Raw genomic sequence first — 25,158 nt, 5'->3', positions numbered from 1 at the left:
CTCCCATTTTTATGATGTTTTTAAATGTACTTGACGTGCTATTTTATTTTTCTGCTTGGCCTATTGTTCAAAGAACCTAGCCAAGGTTAGGGGAATGACTTCAGACCCATCCAACCCATTAGGATGATTGACTCCAATTTCAGACAAATAGGATGAGCAAAACTTTGTCTGTCTTGGGTGAGGGATTTTTTTTTTTCCCTCTTCTCTACTGTCCTACCTTCATAAAACCAAGATATTTTTTAAAGACTCCCTAGTACATGGCTAGAAATATAATGCAGTTGACATTTATAATTTTAAATTTTATAGTAGCTACCTTAAAGAAAGCAAAAAGAAACAGGTAAAAAGTTAATTTTAATATGTTTTATTTAACTGAATATATCTACAATATCATCATTTCATTTGCAATTAATATAAAAATTAGTGAGACACCTTACTTTTAAAAAATATACTGTCTTCTAAATGTTATTTTACACTCACTTTGGACCAGATGCATTTCAAGTGCTCATTGCCACTGTGGCTAGTGGCCACTGTGTTTGACGGAGCTGCTCTAGTAGGTCTCAGTTTCTTTTTAATGCATTTCTCACAAGAGGAGGTGACTCATAATGTGTTGTCCTCTGAATGGCTTTTAATGCCATTTCCCTGAAAAGCAGGTCAGATTGGTCTGCTCAACAGCAGGGACATCTCTGTGCAGATGGGACAGTTTCAGAATGGGGCCCATAAATTTGTAGGTTCAAGTTGAAAACATAAAAGGACAAATAACTAACTCATTGTTTCGGTTATCTATAAATAACTGGTACTGCCCCCAAATCCCCCACAACTTAGTAGTTTAAACTAATCATTTTATTATGTTCACAGACTCTGTGGGTGGGGAAACCAAAAGAGGAACCAACTCTTTCCTCCACATCTGGGGTCTCAGCTGGGTTGACCAGATGGTCTGGGGCTCTAACCCTTTTGCACTGCTGAGATGGCCACTTCTCTCACACATCTTGTGCCTGGGCTGGGCTGATGCCAGGACAGACAGAGCTGGCCTTGAGAGCGAGCTCTCCATGGGAGGTCTGTCCCACAGGGAGCACTCCGGGAGACTAAGCTGCAAGTCTTCTGGCCGAGCCTCAGAGGTCTGCAGAAGCATGGCCATCTCACCCTGTTGATTCCAAGCCAGTCACTGTGTCCAGACCAGATTCAAGAGGAGGGAAATTAGACTCCTCCTCTGGATAAAGGCGGGGCAAAGTCCAGAGCATGTGGAATGGGAAATCTTGTGGTCCAGCTTTGGAAAATACAACTTGCCAGATTCAAGAATTCTATACATTTTAAAAATTTATCTATTACAAGTGGGTGGTTTAAAGAATAACTTATGCATTGGTCACACATCAAAGCCTTAGTTATGGATCCCAGTCAGATTATCTAAGGTCACAAAAAATATTTATGTAACTTCAGTGGTAACAAAAACATCTAATATTTGTTGAGAGCTTTATATATGCCAGACACAGGGCTAAATATTTTTTATGTTTCCACATTTTATAATATATACGCATAAGACATTATTATTATTCCCATGTCTCGTAAAATAATTTGAACCAGCCAAGCAGTTGAAAAGCTTTTGGTGGTGTTACTCCTTCCATTAAGTCATGGCTATTATTTATAGCTTTAAGCAACAACTGTGAATAAATGAAAGAGCAGTTTTTAAGCATGATACAGCTTAATAGTTGAATGAGAAACACAATAAGCCTAAATTTTGTTCTCCAAACAATTTAACATGTGTTCATATATAAGATAATTCTCATTTACTCATGAGAACATCCTAAAAAATGTTTTTACCAAATTAGAATATTTAAGCTTTTGGGGGTGTAGATGAAATGGACATATTTTACTTATAATATTTAATTTATTTAGTTACGCATCAGCATTTTAAAATCTTTTATTAGGGATAATTATATATTAAATTAGAAATACTGCTTTTTTTTCTCTCTCTCACATTTTATCAAACCATTTTATTAACAACTCTTACCATGTAGTTTCTATATCAGTTTCTTCATCATTACTGGAGCCACTTTTGGAAACATCTCACCTAGTTTTCTAGAGTATGTTATTCATGTGTTCACTTCTGCCTAAGTTGTTTAAGATAAACCAATTTTAAGTATGTTTATGAAGCCTGTCACTGCAAATTTTATTTGAAGCTCCAAAAACCCATTGCCTCACTTTTCTTGTAAGAAAATTTTTATGGTCTCCACAATGTAATCATGACTTTTATTGCTTATAAAAAGTGACTTTAGGCCGGGCGTGGTGGCTGACGCCTGTAATCCTAGCACTTTGAGAGGCTGAGGCAAGAGGATTGCTTGAGCTCAGGAGTTCAAGACCAGCCTGAGCAAGAGTGAGATCCCCGTCTCTACTACAAATAGGAAAAAGTTAGCCATCCTTCATGGCATGTGCCTGTAGTCCCAGCTACTCGGGAGGCTGAGACAGGAGGATTGCTTGAGCCCAGGAGTTTGAGGTGGCAGTGAGCTAGGCTGACACCACTGTACTCTATGCACTCTACCCTGGGCGACAGAGTGAGACTCTGTCTGAAAAAAAAAAAAATAAATAAATAAAAAAGTGACTTTAAAAAGTCTTCTTTGCATGGCATTAAAAATTTGTAATTGTGAGGTCTCATCCTCAAATATATTAAATGAATTTGTTATATTTCTTTACCTAATTGATCTGATAGGTGATCTCCGTAGCATCCTGTAAATATTTCAAATCAATACTGATTGTGTGTAAATACGATGCTGTTCAAAGTAAAGTAAAGGAGCAAGTACTCTGAAAAAGGAGAAACTGTGTAGACCTTGTGAGGTCTCAAATTTAAGACTACTCTTTTTTTCTGAGGATTAATTTTGGGAAAACATACTTAATATTTTATGTACAGCAACTGAAACTTTTAGAAACTTGGAATAGAAGTCACAAGAGTGAGTTTATTTCATTTTCTTCACAGTGTTCTTTTTAATTATGGTAAAATACATATAACATAAAATTTACCCCATCTTAACCATTTTTAAGTGTACAGTTTAGTGGTATCGAGTACATGCACATTGTCGTGCAACCATCACCACCATCCACCTCCAGAAATCTTTTCATTTTGCGAAAGTGAAACTCTGTATGCATTAAACACTAACTTCCTCTCCCTCCAGCCTCTGGCAACCACCATTCTGTTTTCTGTCTCTATGAATTTGACTACTCCAGGTACCTCATATAAGTGGAATCATACAGTCTTTGTATTTTTGTGACTGATTTGCTTAGCATAATGTCCTCAAGGTTCATCTATGTTGTAGCATGTGTCAGAATTTTCTTCCTTTTTAAGGCAGAATAATATTCAATTGTATGTACATACCACATTTTGTTTACCCATCCATCAGTCGATGGACACATGTGTTGGTGCTACCTTTTGGCTGTTGTGAATAATGTTGCTATGAATGTGGGAGTACAAATATCTCTTCAAAACCTTGCTTTCAATTCTTTTGGGTGTATATCCAGAAGTAGAATTCCTGTATGATACGGTAATTGCATTTTTAATTTTCTGAGGAGCTGCCATACTGTTTTCCACAGTGGCTGCACTATTTTACATTCCTAAAAACAGCACACAAGGGTTCCAGTTTCTCCACATCCTTGCCAACACTTGTTATTTTCTGTTTATTTTTTTAAAATAACAGCCATGCTAAGAGTGGGCTTATTTTTAATTTTTTCATTAAAAACAAAACTTTCAGAATTTTTCCTTGGTGTCCCTGCTTTGTCAGGGACATTTGTTTTATATATGTCAACTATTTTCTAATAAAGTCAACAACCAATTATTCACGATTGATAACACCGTACGGTGCAATATAGTACAGTAGTTATGTTAGGATTACATTTACCAGATGAAGCTTAAACACCACACATTGAAGCTAAAAATGCAGATAGACTAGGAAGAAGGGGAGAAAACAGACATTTATTTAGCCGCTACAGTGTGTCAAGCCCTGTGTTAGGCATTTTGTATATGTTATCACATTTGATCTTCACCACAACCTTACATGTTAATACTTGTTAATACTTTCATTTTACAGAGGTGGAAGTAGAAACTCAGACAGAGAAAGTGATTTGTTAAGGCCACATAGAGAGTGTTGGAAATGTGTCCAAACCTGTCTGTCTGATGCCAGAACCTGTGCTTTTCTCATAATCTCTTGCTATCTGTTAAGTATAAAATACCTCATTTGTTCAATCCATGTGATTTGTGATATTTCCATTATAGTATTTCATGTGTTCAATGTAGCAATCCTACAAGTTGGTTAGCATCAGTATTATCTAGATCCACATTTACAAAGGGTGCAAATTGTGACTCACAGCATCACGTACTTGTCCAAGCTCACAAAACAATCTGGAAGCAGAACTAGAACTCAAATCCAGGCCCTTGCATTCTAGATCCAAAGTGCTTCTCACTTTATCATGTGCCTTTTTACTGTTCTGAGTAGCTTATGTAGTTATCCAACCTCATTAAGTCAAAGTTAGGTGTTACTCTTTTGATTAAAGCTCATGCAATGTGCGTTATTTTCTAATTCATATTTGATCAATTTGGCAAAAGGCACAGTATCTACTGTTCCCTTCCTTATCTAACACTGAGACGAAAAGGTTATATCGTTAATATAATTCAGTGAGTCATTCTTCAAATCCTGAATGGATTTGTATGTCCTGGTGTCTATTGTATGTCAGACGCTGTGTTTGGGGCTAGAAACGCAGAGATAAATGAGATGTTGTCCTTGTCTCTATGAAGCTCACAATATAGCAGGAGACTCTCTATATAAAAGAAATTTCACTATGATGTATGCTAAGTTGTATTCCTAAAACACTACAAGGAAACTGAAGGGGCAATTGGGCGGGGACAACAGAAAAAGCTTCTCAGGAGAGGAGGTGACAACTGATCTATATGTTTTAGGAATGGGTAGGATTTCACCTAGAAGAGAAAGAGTTCAGTAATGGTTTATTCTTTGTGGGACCACAAGGAAACTGCCATCCAATTTTATCGATCTGAAGGAAGTGTTCAGACATATCTTCTGTTTTATTTGAATTCTGAAGTTTTGCCCATGTGGCTTAACTGAATTGATCAAAAATAGAGATAGTTGGGGTTTGTGTGATTTGGAGTCATCAATATGATGATAGACTAACGATCTGAATGCCTTGCAGGCGCTCAGGTCTTCGAGGTTGTAAAATCAACTGCAAGGACTGTGTCCTATTTGAGTCATTTTGATGGTCATTATTGCTGATGTGAGTTGGCTGAGTGGTGATAGACAGTGGCTTGACTGTCTTCATGTGTCCTCTTATTCTACAGGGAGAAAGAGGCCCCCCGGGTCTTCCTGGACTCCGAGGTGAGGGAGGATGCCCGGGTATGAGGGGACCTCCGGTGAGTGTGGCCTTGAGCTGTGGGTTCTTTCCCTTCCTTGTTTTATGCCTTGAGTTTGAGGAAAATCTCAATTCTTCAACATAGCTGTGGGATCTTAGCTCCTCCTCAGACTACAGGTCTTTTCTTTTGCTTCCCAGAAGAAAAGCCCAAGAAAAGAAATCAACTGCAAGTAGTTTACTGGGAGGTGGTGCCAGTAAACAATGGTAGGGGAGTAAGGAAGTGAGATAAGGAGTGAAGGAGGCCGGAAAAGGGAGCATTACCAATCAGATTACCACTGTGGGTAGACGGAGCTTAAACCCTGCTGAGGAGCCCTGGCAGCCAGGGTTGAACATGCGTCTCAGTGTTGTCCCAGTCAAGGGGTAAGGGAGCTGCATCGTTCATACCCCAAATCCTAGCAGGCACTAGCTGAGGGCTGCTGCCAGGAGGCATTAATATCCCAGCCCTTTTGGCTTGTCCTGCATGTGGGTAGAGCAGGCCTCGGTCTCAGGAAAACCCGCAGGAAAAGAGTCACAGGTGCTGGCGGTTGGAAGCAGTCTTGAGAACACTGAAATTTTAAAGGCTGAAAGGATATAGGCGGGGCACCCTTATTGAGTGGTTGCATTAAATGTCCCTTAACCATCCAGGGTCAGAGAATCTCCTTTAATAAGGCCAGAAAAAAATTTCTATAATCAAGGAGTCCTAAAGAGAGTTTTCCTAACCACAATGACCATGTTCTGTTTATCCTAACAAGTTACTCTTTTGACTAATTTGTTGAGTTGTTCTGGAAGCCTTCTCATGCTTGCTAACCAGTGTAGTCTCAACTTTGTTTGAAAAATATGATTAATTTGATAATAAGTGTCAGGTCACTGTTGCTCCCTTTCATCCCTACTATGTGAGGAGTTGCAAGGTGCAATTTTCTCCAGGTCCCAGGCGCAGGAGGGTGGTGGTAATCAGAATGCTGCGATGCCTATTGCATTTACTAGTGAAGGCATCTTCCTTTTGATCTAGTACTGGAATTGTATTTTATTCAAACCAGAGAACATATGGTTTCCTAAATGAAACAAGAGCTTAAAAATCTCATTCAAGCTTAATTCTTTTTATTTCTTTCTAACTTTAGGGAGCAAGAGGATTTTTAGGAGAGAAGGTAGGTAATCTTTAGTTAAATTGGATAGCAATTTCTCTGGGAAACACAATACTGAGTTTGATTGCTTTTCCTGTGCTTGAGTGAGGCGAGGCTTAAAACTTTTAGACAAGGGAATATGTCAGATGATATTAATAGCCAAACTGCTATGCTAATGAATGACTATTTGTAACACATATATTTTAGGTTTAAGGCAGTGATATATATTATTATTTTCAAGCCTTGCTGACTCTATAAAAATTGAGCCACAGTATTCATCACAAGATGGTCTAGAAGAGTTGGGCCTGAACCCAAGGTGTGGTGGGGGGGAGGTCTGGTCAAGGTGGGTGTCAAATGGGAAAGGGGTGCTAGGACAGGATTGGAAGGAAAGGAGTTGGCATAATAAGGGAATGACTTTACGTCCAGATTTAGAACCAAAGTATCTATTTGCTCATTCATTCATTCAAAAATATTTATTAGGTACCCACTCTGTTCCCCACATTATTCTAGGGAGTGGTCACAAAATGATGGACAAGACAGACAAGGGCTTTCGGAGCTTCCTTTCTCATGTTTTTTGGTACCACCAATTTGCCTCTTGTGTCCTGTGGCAAATGTATCCTGTTCTAGTCCAAAAGTTTGGTATACTTAATTTCATGTACTAACTTAGTTGTACTTTGGTTTAAAAAAATGTCCAAAACCTGGTTTTCTTCAGTGGACAGTAGGAGTAAATCAACTATTTCACACATGTGAAATACATCTTACTTTTCTTGCAAAACTGTATTTCTCTTCAAAAGATGCTTTATAATGAATATATTATCTGTCATTTTGATATAGTTGGCAAAGTAAAGAGCCCATAATTTGAAAGTGATGGAATATTTGATGAGATATCATTGTGCCATTGACCATTTTTACTCTTATCACTAAGCCTCAGTTTTTCAGTTTTTTTTCTTTTTTTATGCCTCCCAAAATGCACACACATGCAAACACACTCATTTAAATTATCTTTATTCTGTGATCTCCCAAGTCTCCATTATATAGATTAATCCAGGCATATTTGCCATCTTGAAGGAAGTCAGTGACAAAAGGACCATGTAAGAACCAGTGGAAAATGTTTCATTCAGTCTTGTGAAGGAGTTACTTGTTCCTACTGCAAAAGTTTAAAGGAAGTCTTTTTTATCCATTCAAAATTTGAGGATTTTTAAAAAAAATCTTGTTTTAAAAAAATTTTTTTTTAAAACCTGAAGCTGTCAGGAAAAACAGTGTATAACTCTAACAACTATTTCAATAAGAAAATAATTATTAGTTTTTGATAATTGGGTATGGTATATACATGTTGTTTCAGAAAGTCTAGATTCTGTATTAACTGAAAAAATTAGTAAGGAAATTAACATCAAAGAAATATCCATTTATACTATTTCTTTTGTATTTAACATTCTGATCTTCCTTTGTTTCACAGGGCAACCCTGGTGAGGAAGGTGTAGATGGCTTGGATGGAGAACAGGTACAGAATTTTCTCATTTCATCTTTTCTTCTCTACTAATCTGGCATTTTTAGAATGTATAGCTTTTCATGAGTAGCTAGACATTTTAACATGCATACTCAACAATATTTAAAGTTAATATATGTATTTGTCCTTATCCCTAAAATACAAGGACCCTAGAAACTTTAACCATCCCTTCCATATGACATATTAGTGTTTAGTATTTTATTTTCATCTTTTTTGATTAAATTCTACCAATTAGAAATTGTTATTTAATATTATCATTGTTTTATATAGTCAATGCTTATCTAACTTTACCCTCATGTTTACTAGTATCATGGACACCTTCCTTGAAGCCACTGATGCATTCAAAAGAACATGAGAATATCATGTTTCTTTCCCCTCGGGCACAACATTTAGAATTTTCTTTAATGAAAGTCAGTTCATTGTAAACTCTCGTTTTTTTCTCTGAAAATCTCTTTATTTTACCTTTTTTCTTGAAATATAGTTCATTGGGTAAACAATTCTGTGTTGACAGTTATTTTCTCTTAGCACTTTGAAAATGTAATTTCATAGTCTTATGGGCTCTATTGTCTTCTACCTTTCATTATTGCTGTTAAGAAGTTATCTGTAAAAATAATTGTTCTTTTGTAAACAATCTTTAAAATATATATATCAAACTCCTTTAAAAATTTTTCTTTGTTTTTAGTTTTTGGCAGTTTCAATTTGATGTATTCAAGTGTGGATTTCTTTTTATTTATTCTGCTTGGGACTTGTTATACTTTTGAATATGAGTATTTATGTCTTCTATAAAGTTTGGAAAATCCTTAGAAAATTATCATTTTGAAATTTGTATCTTTCCTATTTTCTCTATTAACTCTTTATGGAAATATAATGTGAAAACTTCTCCTTTTGTCCCCAATGTCTCTTAACCTTTCTTTCATATTTTCTTTTCTTTTTTTTTTTTTGTCATTCTGTGCTGGATTCTGTATAATATCTTCAGTTTCTAGCTCACTAATTCTCATTTCACTTGTGTTTAGTATGCTATTTAATCTGCCAGTTGAATTTCTGATTTCAATTGTAATATTTTTCACTTCAAAGAGTTCTATTTGATTCTTTTTCAATCTACTTGATCTCTTTTCATAGTTGCGTTTTATTGTATTCATTCTATTTTACTTATTTGAACAAATTAAATATATTCATTTTATATTCACTGTATGATAATTCCCGTATTTGAAGTCATTGTGGGTCTGCTTTTATTGTCTTTTCTTTCTGCTGTCTACTCCTTCATGGTATCGCCTTCGTGTGTGTTGTGACTTTTGATTTAAACTCATTTTTGATGAAACTTTACCTATGAAGTCCTTAAGTCCTGGGTTGAGGTTATTTGCTTCTGCCATGTTTCTAGTGGCACTATCTCCTGGGACTACTTTAAAATAAATTGTCAGCTTGAGGTTTTTCATACCACACACTCACATGCAGTGATTACAAGAAGCCCTCCGGATAGCCAAGCACTATTACCTCTCAGGGTTTCTGCTTCCTCTTTATTTGGAACCAAAAAGATTTCTCCTTTTCTTTCTCAGTTCATTAATGTATATAAAAATATATTATAATTTATCTGGAATTTTAAATTAATTTTTAGCAGGATGGTTTTTGAGGGCATCTAGTTTGTCACATTGTTAGAGTGGCAAAGAAAGTTTCTGCTCTTGGCTAAAATGGGAAACTACATTAAAAAAGTTTTTGGTGTGACTAATATAAGAAAGATTCTTTATATATTTATTATTCTTTTTCTAGGGTAGTTATGGAGTTCCAGGGTCATCTGGAGAAAAAGGAAATAGGGGAAATCAGGTAAAGTATGAGAATATTCTACTCTGTAGAATATTTTTCTACTGAATAACCTGACATGGACAGTTTATTTTTAGACTGTGAGAAAGAATCATCTAGTGGTTTAAAAACTAAATTGAAGGCTAAAGGACAATCAGTGTTAGGACTATTTGGAAGCTTTATTTAAGACCTGACTCTGAATAGTGAAATGAGTAATATTAATCTTGTGACTTAACTTTTTGTCCTTTAGAACAGTGATCATGCCTCTCCCTATCTTACAAGCTGTTCTTAGCTCCCTGTCACCAGTGATTTAGTCTTACACCCAAGGCCTTTCAACTGCATGCTTCACCAATCTCAGTCAAGAAGAGTCCTTCATGGTCAAATTGTACTACTCATTGTCCCCTGAACATTCCTTGTGCATGTCCACCTCTGTGTCTGTTCTCATGCCAGGTGCTCCTCCGGAATGCCTTTTCTCTGCTTCCATATCCAGTGCTTAATTTGAATATCACCTTTTCTTCAATGTCCGACTCCTTTCTTTCTTCCTCATCATGGCTTCCTGACCATGCCAGCCTGTGGTGATCTCTTCCTTCTCTACATCCTTATAACTTACATTATTTGTACTATCTGCTTGACAGTGATTACACACTGCCTCATATTGGTAATTCTGTTTCTATTTGAGGGATTGCAGATACCTGGCAAATGTACTGCAACTCTCTCTTCCTATGCCCATGGCAGACATTACTAACCAATTATGGGGTCCAACATGGCTGAAGGATCCAGTTCAACATAGTACCATAATCAACTCCTGTTGATTGACAGGATTAGACACGGGGGTGAAATTTATTTATTTATTTATTTATTTATTTATTTTTTTGTGTCATCCTTGCGCAGGGGCCATGCTAATCTTCTCTGTATCGTTCCAATTTTAGTATATGTGCTGCCGAAGCGAGCACTGAAATTTATTTACTTATGCTTCTTTGTACTCCTCAAGGAGTTAGAGTAACGCTTTTACTCCAAGGATGCGTAATTAATGGTGTAGTCTGATTTCCTGAAGACATGGCTCTTTATTGAGGTTCAGTCTCAAACCTGAAGTTTGTGGATCAGATTTCAGAGAAGGTGGAAGACACCACGCTACCTTAACACTGGGGGTTTTTCAGTTTTAGTAGAATTTTACAAAATTCAGTGAACACCTATCAAGTGTCTTCTCCCTGTGGGACATTTTCTAGACACAAAGAAGGGTTCAAAGATATATAAGTTATGGCTCTGACCAACAAAGAGCTTATTGGCTGGTGCAGGACATCACGTTGACACAGGAAGAACTATAATACAGGATAGGGTAAAATAAGTGATATAAGAATGGCGCAAATAAGGAATCAATGGGAGCACAGTGACTTGGAGAGGGACTTGGCTTTTCTTTGTTTGATCAATCATCAAAATTTATTAGGCATATGTTATAATCCAGGAATGATTCTGGAATGGGGAACAAAACAGGCATGGGTGTTATATTTTAGGATTGGCCTCTATGCGGAAAGACAGACATGAATGAAATAATCATGGAAGTACATGTAAGCTTACTGCTGAGATAAGCCTATGGGGAGGGAAATGACAGGGGGGCTTATCCAGCTTGTGCAGTCATAGAGTATTCATCGAGGAAGTGAAGACGGGATTAAATTTAAAGGATGAGTAACAATCAGGTAGTGAGGAAGGAGAGAAGTGGGCAAGAGAACAGCCTTCCATATTAAGGCTCTGTGGCATTTGAGCAGGAGCCGAAGGGTGGAGGGGACTCTGGCATTCCGGGGAACATAGGAAATCAAGACAGTTTGCACTCTGGTCTTTGTGAGAGGGATTAGGAGAAACACACAGGGTATTCCAGCTTAAGGAAAAGGCAAAAGGAAAAGCTTAGAGTTAGAAGAACTCAGGGTAGCTTTGGAAAAGCAAGGATTCCAATTCAACAGGAGGAGAGGATAAAATACAAAGTATAGAGAGTGGGAAGAAAGTCTGGAAGGGCAAGTTGGAGTCAACTTAATGCCATATTTAGGAGTTTTGTTTTTTTCTATTGAGTAATCAAGGGCTAGTGAAGGTGTCTAGGCAAGAGAGATACATATTTGAAGCTACAGTTTTAGAGGATTACTCTGGAAGCCAAGTGTCTGTGTTAGAAAAAGGAGGGACTAGAAGTAGGGCTAATCATAATAAGAACCTCATGACGACTCTATCCTGAGCATTTAAATTCACTATTTTATTTAATTCCTGCAATGGTCCTATGAGATAGGTACATCTGTTTCACAAATAAGAAAATGGGGTCTTAGAGAAGTTAAAGAAATTTGCCTGTTTAGTAAATTAAACAGCAGGATTGGAATTTAGAATTATCTATTTCCCTTTCTACCATTGCATTAGGCCAGGAGAGAGGTAAGGAGAAGTCTCAAGTAAGATTATGAGGTGGCTTCTTTTGAAGCCTAGAGAGCATTCCATTTCCTTTGTGTCTGAGAGCCAGAACAGTGAGCCTGTCTTCATCACGCATACCCTCGGGAGCTGGCATGTGACATCATCTGAAGGAGGTACTTGGGGTGGGGGCTCTCCCCACTCTGTGGCTCTGCAGGACCTGCGACACAGGGATGCACTGGCCATGGCAGGTTTTAAGGGAGGCAGCCATGCACTTACAATGTCATGGTCCTATGGCAAGTTTCTTCACCTCTCTTGTTCCCTGTTTGCAGCAATCACAATCAGGAGCTCTGGGAGCATTTTTCTCTTTTTTCTCCTCTTTTTCATGAAATCTTACTCTGCTACTGCTGCCCATGCCCGTGATGGAGAAAGCCCTTTTTTTTTCTTTCATGTGTTTCTGTGTAGAGCATCAGGGAGGGGTGGAACAATTAAGGAATTTGACAGTACAGAAACCTGGGTCCAGCTTCCTGGAGCTCAGGTCCCACATGTGCAAAGGGTTAATTTCTGAGTTGTGAGGGTTAAGGGAGGTAATACGCACCTAGGGCCAAGCATGCGGCAGAGAGCCAATAGAAGTATATTCTTTTCTACCTTTCAACCTCACCTCTTTGGCAGCGAATGCTCTAAAATTCAGGTACTAAGTTGCTCTTTTAATTTGATTCTTAATTTCCCTCTTAATGTTCTCTTACTTTTAGGCAATAAGTGATTTTAAAAGGTGACACGTTTTTCTTTGTGATTTAAGGGCTTGCCGGGACTGCCAGGACAACCTGGAGAGCGCGGAGAGCCCGGGTTAAGGGGAGATCCTGTGAGTGATGTTGGGGCACTTCTGCTGCTTTAACTCCAAGGACATGAGAACTGTTTGCTTGTGGCACAAAGGCAAAGAGCAATAAGTATTCATTAATAAGGCCTCTGTTCAGCCTATCTTAGTATTGCAACAAATAAGAGATTTGAAGGGAAAATTCATCTTTTGGAAAATTGGGGTTCTTGCAGAAGTTGGAATTTTACTTGCCTTGAGTGTCTAGGATTATCGAGCAGGTCCTGACAGTAGTAAGTGTCCACTTTGGTTGTGCCTTTCTTTTTTAAAAAGTCGTTCTTCCTGTAATTTCTTTTCTTTACTTTGTTTTCCATTTGGGGTAATCAACCTTTTATTTTCTCAGGGGGATCCTGGAAGTGATAGTTATATCCAAGGACCTAAGGGAGAAAAAGGAAGGCACGGGCATCGGGTAAGATGGTTTCTGTTCCCTTGGGGAGACTGGCACACATGGGGACAGATGCTAGCTTGTGCAGAAGACTTGGGCATTCTGGTTGGATCAGCACAGAAAAGCAGAGCGCAAACCTGTGGGAACCATTGTCCATGGAGATGGGAGCTCTGAACGCTAATCCCCACATGCATCCTTATCTCAATTTTTTTTCTATACAAATCCTATCTCCCACAACACTAGTAATACAGGTTACTTTACCTCTTTTGTCCTTGGTTTCCTCCTCTCCAAAATGAAATCATCAGACTCCGTGATGCCTAAGATATTTCCAGTTTCCAAATTCTCCAATTTTATAATGATACATTGATTTGAAAGCTCAGGGTCATTACACTGCTGGCTTGTTTTCCATCACAGCCAGTGCTAATTGAAGTGAATTGGGTATCAGCCATTTTCTACTTCCGAAGACTAGAAGCATTGTGATAGAAGGAAAAAGAATTAACTTGACAGATATTAACTCTCAGAAGCCATTTTTAGATTTTTATGTCTCAGATATTAAAATGCATGATTCTAAAAAATGACAAAAATAACCTAAGTGCTTTAGTCCTCATATCTCATTATTTCTAGTTTCTAGGAATGAGATCTATGTAGCAAAATGTTTGCAACTGGAGAGGAACGTCTATTTACCTCAAACTCTAAATTTTCATCGTTTGACAAAATAGGACATCAGCTTTCCTCTCTAGATTGTGCTGGCTAGTATTCCTTTTATATATGTACAGGTCTTGAGTTAAATCCAGTCTGTAACGAGATCCTTATTATGTAGATGAGTGAGAAAATCATCATGACTTGCTGCAAGAATCTCTCTCCCTGTCATTAATTACAGTTGTTTTGGACAAACCCCGTTGAGAGGGTTCCCTATGGTGAGTTGAGATTAGAGAGCCCCGTGAACAGCCAATCAATTGGCTATGAGATTGAGCCTTGGGAAGAGCAGGGCAGAAACCCTTAACCCATTGGGGCCCAGTTTCCTTATCTTTACAGGTGGGAAGATTAGAGAAAGCATTTCAAAGCTTCCATGAGTTAGTGGTTGTCCTGGAAAGAAAGCTCAAGATCTGTGTGTAAACTGAGCTTGGTTCCATGGTTTGCTCAAGGTTTTACTGCTGGGCAGGAACCCAGGCCTCTAGCAAACTGTCCAGAGCTGTGCCCATCACAGTAGCATAACCACAGCGAGAGCCACATGTTCCCAGCTTTCACAGGTCTCCATTGCTGACTTTAGCCAAGGGTTAACCTTGAATATCAGATTCCCGAATTGTATGTTCAAACGAAGATTGTGACCCTCTGAGGCGGTGCCGATTCATATTGCATTTGTGTTCCCCATGGTTTCTATGCCCATGCTGTGCCAAAAAAGGGTGCTGACTAAATACCTTTTGAATAGACTTGGATAACAGAAATCACTCCCACCAGCTACACCAGCCTGCAGCCAGTGGATGCTGGGGCAACATCTCCTTGGTATTACTTCTGAGATGAACCAAAGAGCAGATTCAATGTTGCAGTTTGGGTGAGGAGGTTCCCTGATGACTCAGTCTTTCCAACCAAGCAGAGAAACTTTATTATATACCTAGTATTGGGGAAGGAGTGGAGAACCAGTCATGCCAGTCACAAGTGTGAAAGCAACACTTCTGGGGAGAACAACACCTCATACAACCTTTTTGGAAGGCTAATGCCTATTGGCAACATACATGAGTTAGGACTGCTGTTTTTTGTTTTTGTTTTTATTTTTTTTAATACACAAGTGACAGAAAGCCTGACTAGCAGTGTTTGGCTAATAAACATGTTTGATAACCGAGGGATTGGTGACTATAGATTTGACTCACCAGCTCACGATGCCATTGAGACTCCATGATGTCATCAGGGACCCGGTACCTTTTCTTCCACACTGACATCTGCAGTGTGTTAGCTTTGTCTCTTATGCTTAGCAGCTCTAAGCATTTTGTCTTCACCTTTATATAAAATGCCAGGAGGAAGGGGCCTTATTTTCATCAAAGCACTCCCAGAAATATTCTCTTTATAGCTCATTAACCAAAACTGGGTCCTGTGTTCCTCACCTGCCCTTGCCCCATTTCGAGAGATCCAGAGAAAGCTAGTGCCTGACTAGAGGAAACAGGATCTCCACAATTGGCTTAGGCTTGTTGTAATCTATCCCTTGGGGCTGGGTATGTTGTTGTTCCAAAGAAAATTGGGATTTTCTTCGCAAGAAGGAAAGGGCAAGGCCTGTTGTGAGGCCACCGAGTCTGTATATGCTCTTCGATGTAGCCCAAGTTCTAGAAATTTATCTAGAGCAACATAATCATGGAGCAACACAAAGATTTAGCTCCTAGGATGGTGATTGCAGTGATTTTCTAAATGTCTAATAAGGGATTATTTACATAAACAATATGATTTTAAACAATGGAATAATATTAGGCCATGTAACATGTAGAAGACTATGTCATGATATGGAAAACATCCATGATATGCAATATTAAGGGAAAAAAGTGGGTTGCAAAACACTATATTTAGACATGAGTTCAAATTTGTAGAACATATCCACCTATATCACTAGAATTTTATATTTCTTTCCCTTAACTTTATTCTCTGAATTGTTGAAATAGTCCATGATGAACCTGTATTACTTTTTACTGTAACTTTTATTTTGAAAAATTTTAAAGTACAGAAAAAAGTTATAGTCGTAAGAATTAACACCAGTTGTTAGTTGTTGTCATTTAGCCATATTTGCTTTACATCTCTCTATACATATACATAGGTACATATGCACGCATGTGTGTATGTGTGCATTTTGCTGAGCCATTTGAGGATTAATTAAAAGCATCATGACAATTTGCCTCTAAATATTTGGCAAATATATTTTAAGAAAAAGGATATTCTTCTATATAAGCACAATATAATCATCACACTCAAGAAATTTAATATTTATTCAATACTATTTTCCAATACACAGCCCATATTCAAATTTTCCCACTTGCCCCATGTCTTAGGTAGTTTGGGCTATTGTAACAGAATACAGTAGACTGGGCAGCTTAATGAAAACATTATTTCTCACAGTTTTAGAGAATGGGAAGTTTGATATCAAGACCCTGGAAGATTCAGTGTCTAGTGAGGTCTTGCTTCCTGGTTCACAGATGGCCATCTTCTTGGCTGTAGCCTCACATGGCAGGAGAGCTAGAGGCTCCCTCAGGCCTCTTTTATAAGGGCACTAATCTCATCATGGGAGTTCCACCCTTAGGACCTAAATCACCTCTCAAAGGCCCCACTTTCTAATGCCACCACGTTGGGGGGTGGGATTTCAACATCTGAATTTTGGAGGTGACACATTCAGCACATAACACCCCATTAATGTCTTCTGTGGCTGTTTTGTTGTTGTTGTTGTTATTCCAGGAGCCAATCAATAATTATGCAGTGCCTTTATTAATAGTTGTCCTGCCTTTTTAATGTCCTTTAATTACAACAGATGCCCAGTTGTTTGCTCTTTCATATGACATTGCCATTCCAGACCAGTTACTTTGCTAAACATCCGTCAATTAGGATTTGTCTGGTTGTTCCCCTATAACTAGATTCAGGCTAAACATGTTTGGCATCATAGCACAAACTCTTTTCTACTTTATAAACTTCTGAAAAACTTGAGTTTTTCTTTATTTCAGTAAGTGTTTCTACCATAATTTGGTGAACACTTCCCTCACATTGTTTTAGAATTTAATCTATTATGAACAACAGTTAGAAGAACAGCTTTTCACAAAACATTTTTGTTTCTGTATTTCACATTCTTTCCCAATTTGTGTATTCCTGTTGAGTTAGCATGTAACTTCACTACGTAATTGTCTGAAGTAGCCCTACTTGGGGTCCCATATGGTTTATATTTCTTTTAAAAGATGCACTCCTTCTTTCTCTGGACACTACTTATTTTCCCAATTCTGACCCTAAAGAGGTGAGAGCACTAGGAAGTTTCCTCATTTTGACTGTATAACCTCTCCCTCTGTCATCATCAGTACCTAATGTTCACCCCATGTGTGTAGACACACTTTTCCACCCTCTCTTTCTATCTGTCACTTAGGACCCTAAATGACACAGGAAGAAAGGAAATGCCAGGGGTTTCAAGTATTACGCATAGCTTGTTGGAGGCTATGTGTGACTGCTGTCCCAGCATGGTGAACCCTGAGAAGTTGTCAAAGGAACAATCTCTGGGGAAAGATGCCTACAACGATATTTCGAAATATCAGAATTTAATGCCATTTGCTTCTTGAGGAGTGCTGTCCATTAGAACATTCTGAGGTCATGGAAATATTCTATATCTGTGTGCTGTCCAATTTGGTAGCCATTAGCTGCATGTAGTTATTGAACACTTTGGAATGTGGCCAGTGTAACTGAGAAACTAAATTTTTCATTTAGTTTTATTTTAGTTGATTCAAATTTAACAGCTATGTGTTGCTAGTGGCTTCTGTATTGGATGGTGCAAGTTTAGAGAATAAATTCAGAACTGTATGGCATCTAAACTGATCTTCCCTTTATCTCTCACTTTTCAGGGAAGTTCCAGTTTCGATGGCCCTCAGGGGGAAACCGGAAATGTCGGCCCTCAGGTAGGTATAACTGCTGAGTGGACATATTTCCCCTGCTTTTATGGAAGAGGAAGGTAAGCTGGAGTGAAAATTGGTTTGTTTCCTTCTCTAAGGTCTCTGTTTTCCTTTATTCTTAGGGGTCACGAGGAAGACGAGGTTTGCCAGGGTTAAAGGTCAGTGCTTTCTGGAAAGAGTTACTCTTTATTCCACATGTATGGCTACTTTATTTTTATTTATTTTTTATTGATACATGAGATTTTTACATATTTATGGGGTACATGTGATATTTGGATATATACATAGAATGTGTAATGGTCAAGTCAGAATATTTAGGTTATCTATCTCTTCAAACATTTATCATTTCTATGTGTTGGGAACATTTCAAATCTCTTCCAGCTGTTTTGAAATGTACAATATAATGTTAACTTTAGTCACCTTAATGTGCTATTAAACATTAGAACCTATTCCTTCTGACTGTAAGTTTGTGCCCATTAACCTATCTCTCTCATCCTCCCACCCCTTCCCAGCCTCTGGTGCCACCATTCTACTCTCTACCTCCATGAGATCAACTTTTTAAGCTTCTACGTATGAATGAGAACATGTGCTATTTGTCTTTCTGAGCCTGGCTTACTTCACTTAACATAATGACCTCCAGTTCCATTTATGTTGCTGCAAATGATAGGACTCCATTCTATTTTATGGCTGAATTGTATTCCATTGTGTATATGTACCACATTTTCTTTATATGTTCATCCACTGATAGACATGTAGGTTGATTCCATATGTTTGCTATCCCTTTGATAAACTGATTTCCTTTCCTTTGGACAAATGCCTAGTAGTGGGATTGTTGGATCATGCAGTAGTTCTATTTTTAGTTTTTTGAGAAATCTCTCTACCACTTTCCATAATGACTGTACTAATTTACATTCCCACCAACAGTGTACAAGAGTTCTGCTTTCTTTACATCCTCACCAGCATTCGTTGCTGCCTGTCTTGATGAAAGCCATTTTTAACTGGTGTGAGATGGTATCTCATTGAGGTTTTGATATGCATTTCCCTGATGATTAGGGATGTTGAGCAATTTTTCATATATCTGTTGGCTATTCATGTCTTCTTTTGAGAAATGTCTGTTCAAGACCTTTTCCTACTTTTTAATGTGATTGTTTTTTTCTGCTGTTGAATTGTTTGAGTTCCTCTTATATTCTGAATATTAGTCTCTTGCTGGATGAATAGTTTGCAAATATTTTTTCTTATTCAACAAGTTTTCTCTTCACTCTATTGATTGTTTTCTTGGCTGTGAAGATGCTTTTTATGTGTTTAGTCCCATTTCTCTATTTTTTATGGCTACTTTAAATAGTTCTCTCTGAGGTCAAGGGAAGTGTTGGTTGGGTTGTCTAAGGTTGAATGAGGATCACTGGGAAGTTTCCATGGAGATCTTTTTATATGGTTCTCTGCCTTCTCCTCAAGCTTCTATATTTTATTTAGATTAAAAAGAAGCTAATCTTGTAGAGAAGGACTTTCACCTCTCATATAACAATTTTTCCATTTAAAGAAGTGGGACTTCCTATGGGTAATCTCATAGTGTCTAAGTGAAGGAAAAAGGTTGAGCTCTTGCCATTTCCAAAGGAGAAATGGTATGGTTTGACAGTGGGATGGGGGATATCTCTGGGGAATCCCTATTTTTTAAAAATTTTATTTTATTTTATTTTTTCTTTTCTTTTACTGAAGAGCAGGGACTTTATTTTATCAAGCAATTTATCTAGCACCAGGCACTGCCTGAGAAATTTATTTACATTATCTCATGTAAGCCTCTCTACAATTCCCCCAGAAGTTATGAATATCATTGGTCACTTTCTTATGGATAAGAGAGGAAATATAAAAGTTTAGAAAAGTGATGTGCCTATAGCTAATAATTAGTGGAGACTGGATTCAAATCCAATGTCACATTCCAGAAATCATGATGCTTTTTGAAATTTTTGTAAAAAATATGTAGGCCTTTCTCTGACATAGTCTGATCATGCCCTGCTGGTATTTTTTTCTAGCATTTTCAAGATTTAGGATGGAGAAGAAATGAGATGGACTTATCTCAGTTTTTTTTATTACTTTCTTACTATGTAGGATGAGGATTTAACTTTCTTACCCTCTCCACCTCCTTCTCCATATACTTCCCTAAAACCCATCCTTGCAACATACTTATTTTCTCCACTTTTGGTGATCAATTCATTGTTCACAGGATAGCTAGGTAAATATTATTTATAGCTTTATAACTTTTGTTTTCCTTGAATCATTCTTTTCCCCATTTATTATGTGTTCTATGTGCCTATTACTAATGAATCACAAAGCTTTTTGGCAGAAATGATAATCTCACAATATATTCAAACACCTGAGGATTATTTTTCTTGGATTCATCCCTCCTGAGCCCTCTGTACTCCCATTCTTATTCAGAATGATTGCTCTCTGGGCTTATACAATGTTCTTATTGGGGCAGATTTTGGAATAGCATCCTCTCATCCTGGGAACAAAGAGAAACATGTGCAAACTAGCATATTTAATTGAAAGCTTCTCCCTTTGATATATTGTAATCCTGCTGAGTCCCTATAGGGGTTTGCTCTTATTCCTATTCAAGTTTTGATTTTTTAAATGAGAGATAAAATCATAAATATTTATGGGCTTCAGGTTGAACTGGGTTTATCTACCATGTCAGTGATTTTCTAGTTGGCCAAATGTTGGAATGCTGGTCATGTTCTGAGGCTGTAACTTGCTAAAGATAAGCCAGACCTACTAGAAGAATATAGGTTACAGACGTGCTGAACTCCAATTTATAGCCTTCCCTTGACCTTGCGAAAATGTGTCTTGGCTGGGCATGGTGGCTCATGCTTATAATCCTAGCATTTTGAGAGGCTGAGGTGAGAAGATGGCTTAAGGCCAGGAATACAAGACCAGCCTGAGCAACATAGTGAGATCCCATCTCTAAAATAAAAAAAAAAAAGTTAGCTGGGCATGATGGTACGTGCCTGTAGTCCCAGCTACTTGGGAAGCTGATACAGGAGGATCGCTTGAGCCCAGGAGTTTGAGGTTGCAGTAGGCTATGATGTTGCCACTGCACTGTCTCCTGGGCAATAGAGTGAGACCCTGTTTCAAAAAAAAAAAAAAAAAAAGAAAGAAAACATGTCTCATTATTGTCTATAAAATTAGATCTGCTGGCTTTTTCAAGATGTATAATAAAATAGAACTCTAAATAAAATTTCATGTATGGAAAAGATTGCATTTATGACAAACAAATTGATGCATAGATTTTTTTTGGCAATAAGCAAGACTTCAAATTTGTTGTTTATGATAAAATTAAGAATTTTATCATAATTTATTGATTTTTTTAAATGTCCATAAATGCACCATCCTTCTGCAATAATTTTCATGTTTGTGTGTTCCCTTTACTTGTATTAAAAATAAAGGGTTATCATAATGTATATACCATTTTATTTAATTAATTTATTTATTTCAGTATATTATGGGGGTACAAACATTTTGGTTACATGTTATGACTTTGCCACACCCAAACCATGATTTGAGGCATGCCTTTTCCCCCTACAATGCTCACCATATCCATTAGTTGTGAGTTTACCCACCCCCAACCCCCTAATCCCTGAAGAATATTACTACCATGTGAGCACCATAGTGTTGCTCAGTTAGTGCCAATTTGATGGCGAGTACACATGGAGCCTATTCTTCCATTCTTGTGATACCTCACTTCGGAGGATGGGCTCAAGCTCTATCCAGGAAAATATAAGAGGTGCTAGATCACTGTCGTTTCTTATAATTGAGTAATATTCCATCGTATACATATACCAAATTTTAATAATTCACGCATGAATTAATGGGCACTTGGGTTGTTTCCACACCCTTGCAATAGTGCTGCCATAAACATTCGGGTGCAGATGTCTTTATTCTGCTTCTTTGTTTCCTAATCTTCCTATTATCATTTCAATACATTATCTTTTACTCTGTTGAAGTACTATGATTTACTAAACTATTATTCTGTTGGACATGTAGGTAATTTCTATTTTGTTAAATATCATGGTCAATGGTATGAAGAGAAACTTTGTTATGTTTTTTTTGTTTTGCTCTTGCTATTGCTTTGCTGAAATTATTTCTGTAATATAAATGTATAAGAGTGGAGTTATAATAAAAGAGTCTGAACTTTGCTATATATAGCCACATTATTCTCATAAATATTGCATTATGAATGTCACTGATATGATACATACATTAGACGACGTTTTACAACCTGGTTCAAAATTTCTAGCTACATTCCTTTTAAAACTTGGTTCATATTTATAAATTCAGAAATCATCTCTTGAAAGGCAGAATAATATAGCAGGAATGTTCAATAGAAGTGCTGGATAGTTTTAAAAACTTAAGAAGCACAAGTAATTGATCCACATATTGATTAGTTCTGAGTTTGAAGTTTTCGCTCTTTGCACATCTGTGAATAATTAGTGAGCTAGTTAACATGTCAACAACATGCAAAAGAAGGCAGAATAATTCACAAAATGGGTGTTGTCCTCAATCTTTGAAGATGTATCTTATCTATAGAAATAAAAATATTAATTAGGAGGAAAAATTAAATCAGTTTTGAATGAGTCATTTGAATAGCTCACCCTTTGCCCAAAGAACTAGCTTAGTGCTATAAGGATCTTTGGAGTCTTAAAGCCAGTTCTCTGTTATTTTTCCATGTGCATTGTGTGCCTTTTTTTCAGAGAGCCACGTTTGTTGCTGTGTTCGATGTTCTGCGTTTCCTTGCATGGGATAAGGGTCCTTAACACCTTTGAGCATTTAGCTCATATGCCTTAAAAGGAAGGTCCATGCTTTTAGGAACCAGTTATTATACAAATAAGAGTTGGGGTTATTTAAACAAAGTATTTTTGTTTACATTACTAGCTGAGATGTTGGAAGGAGATATCCAAAGACTGGAAAAGGTTGTAAGAATCTGGTCTTGCATTTTTCCAATGTAAGTGGAAACACCCCACAGTTCCCTTCCAACTCCATTTTCTGAGAGGATTGATCACAACCAGTCAAATCTTATTTGAGTTTTTCTCTTGTAGCTTTTAAGTGACATCTTACAGAGAAGGATGTCTTCAACAGGAGCACTAAAGGTGCCTGAAGAACTGGACTCACTTTAAGTTTTGTTCATTTTGACAGGGTGTGCTTGGAGAGTCTGGTGAACGAGGTTACCAAGGACAGCATGGATCTCCAGGCTCACAGGTTGTATCAGGAACTTGGTTTTAGTGCTGAAGGATATTTGTTTGAAATTTTAATCTCATTCTTTGATAAGAATTTAATATAAATCAGAATAGCCTTAGATACTTCCTTTTCAAGGCATCCCAAAGCAAACTGTATAGCCCCTCCTCTGGGAAAATTAAACCACAATAGCTAATATTTATTGACCACTATAACCTAGATACTGCCCAAAGCACTTCTATTAACTCATTTAATCCTTTAGTGAGTTTTTAAAAAGATTATCCTTATTTTACAGGGGAGAAATGGAGAGAGGATGGAGAAGTTAGGTAAATTGGCTAAGGTCATACAGCTATGAAATAATAAAGTTGGGATTCAAAGCCAGGCAGTCTAGTTATAAAATCTATGTTCTTAATTACTGCCTATGAAGCTGCATATTCAAATTACTCGAATATTAATTTGTTAAAATTGTATTCAATTTGGCAGGAAAAATCAAAGTGTTTATGAGTGTCTATTATGCTCAGGGCACTCTGCTAATAGACACGGAACATTCGGACTGTTAAGGGAAGGGTCTTGCCCTTGAGGAATTCAGTCCAGTGGGATGTTGTAAATTGTCAAGTGATAACTGGAAATATAAACTTCCAACAAGCTCTTTTGGAATCCTCTAAGCATAACCCAAAGCTGTCATTTCTACATGCCCTTCTAGAACACTTTATATATCTTTTAAAAACCAAATTGTTTGTAAGTATCCTCAAATGAAGAACTTTAAAACAAAAAATTTTGCTAACATTGAATCATTCTCCATAATTAAGTATTCTATGAGTGTCAGACAGTAATTTCAGAGGTTTCTGCTGTTTTTCAACTTGGCAAAGATACTAAGGAAAGAAATGGGTAATCAAAGTATAATTAGAGATTGCATTTATTTTATGATGGAAAATAGTATTCGAGCTCAGGGAGAAACAACAAAAAGATATATCTTTTTCCCTCTTTGATTACTGGCTTAATTCAAATTTGGACCTCCCACCACTGTTGTGTCCCCTCTTTCTTCCATACACCCATTTTATTGTACGGCTGGGTGAAAGGGAAGCAAGTCATGCTGGAAACCATGGGCAAGATATTCAATGAAATCTCTTCTTAATTCTCACCTTCCCACTGGGATGTAGGTATGACGGGCTATTTAAATAGATGATTGTCAAGACCTCAACCAGGAAAATAGAAACCATGATCAATGCTTCTAATAGTAAAGTGTTTCTCAGAAAAGCTGGGGAAAAAAAAATGAAAGTGTCAAAAATCAGTAAAGGAAAATGGACTGGAGAGAAAATGAGCAACTCCCAACAATGTAGTTAGTGAGATTAAACCACCTAAATGCACCTTCAGTTCTTGATCAAATAAAAAACACAATCTCTTTTCTTTAGCCCTTGTGTGTACAAAGAAAAAGGTGATTTTTTCCAATGGAGAGCAATATCCTAGCTACCCTCTCACTCCCTTTTAGGATTTAAAATTAATTGAGTGAATTAAAATATAAAAAAGTTTGTTCTCAAACCTTAGTGCTCACCAGATTCAACTGGAGAGATTTCTAAAAATATAGATACTGAGAACTCACACCCTATGCTTCAGATAGAGTGAGTTTAGAGTGAGTGCAGGAGCTACCTGATTAAAGTTTGATAAATGAAATAGTGATGGGTCAGGGCACCTTAACTTGTGCTTCCATCAGCATCCATGGTGATTTTGTGGTTGCATGGGATATAAATGGTCCGGAAGAATTGGTTAAATTTTAATTTCATCTTTGGAGCAGGGACCAAGAGGAAGGGAAGGACTACCAGGAACTTCTGGACAAAGAGGCTCACTGGGTGCTCAGGTATGTTTGAAAAACTAGCAGCTAC

The 25,158-nt window shown here is 37.4% G+C and overlaps 1 protein-coding gene and 1 non-coding gene across 2 annotated transcripts in view; one reads left to right on the top strand and one right to left on the bottom strand.

The window, feature by feature from the left end:
* The window catches only part of LOC138386691 (collagen alpha-4(VI) chain-like), an 89,456-nt gene that overhangs the window by 30,792 nt on the left and 33,506 nt on the right, over positions 1–25,158 (top strand). Inside the window, exons 13-22 of the mRNA XM_069473256.1 lie at positions 5,330–5,401; positions 6,498–6,524; positions 7,957–8,001; positions 9,772–9,825; positions 12,980–13,042; positions 13,395–13,460; positions 18,008–18,061; positions 18,178–18,213; positions 23,240–23,302; positions 25,071–25,133. Coding sequence (XP_069329357.1) covers positions 5,330–5,401; positions 6,498–6,524; positions 7,957–8,001; positions 9,772–9,825; positions 12,980–13,042; positions 13,395–13,460; positions 18,008–18,061; positions 18,178–18,213; positions 23,240–23,302; positions 25,071–25,133 — 543 coding nt within the window. The remainder of the gene's footprint in view (positions 1–5,329; positions 5,402–6,497; positions 6,525–7,956; positions 8,002–9,771; positions 9,826–12,979; positions 13,043–13,394; positions 13,461–18,007; positions 18,062–18,177; positions 18,214–23,239; positions 23,303–25,070; positions 25,134–25,158) is intronic.
* On the bottom strand, positions 10,648–10,754 carry LOC138388772 (U6 spliceosomal RNA). The gene has a single exon (XR_011234262.1). It is a non-coding gene; the product is annotated as a U6 spliceosomal RNA (small nuclear RNA).

Source organism: Eulemur rufifrons, chromosome 7 (assembly GCF_041146395.1).
Source record: "Eulemur rufifrons isolate Redbay chromosome 7, OSU_ERuf_1, whole genome shotgun sequence".
Classification (NCBI taxonomy): domain Eukaryota; kingdom Metazoa; phylum Chordata; class Mammalia; order Primates; family Lemuridae; genus Eulemur; species Eulemur rufifrons.
This window is presented reverse-complemented; position numbering and strand designations above follow the sequence as displayed.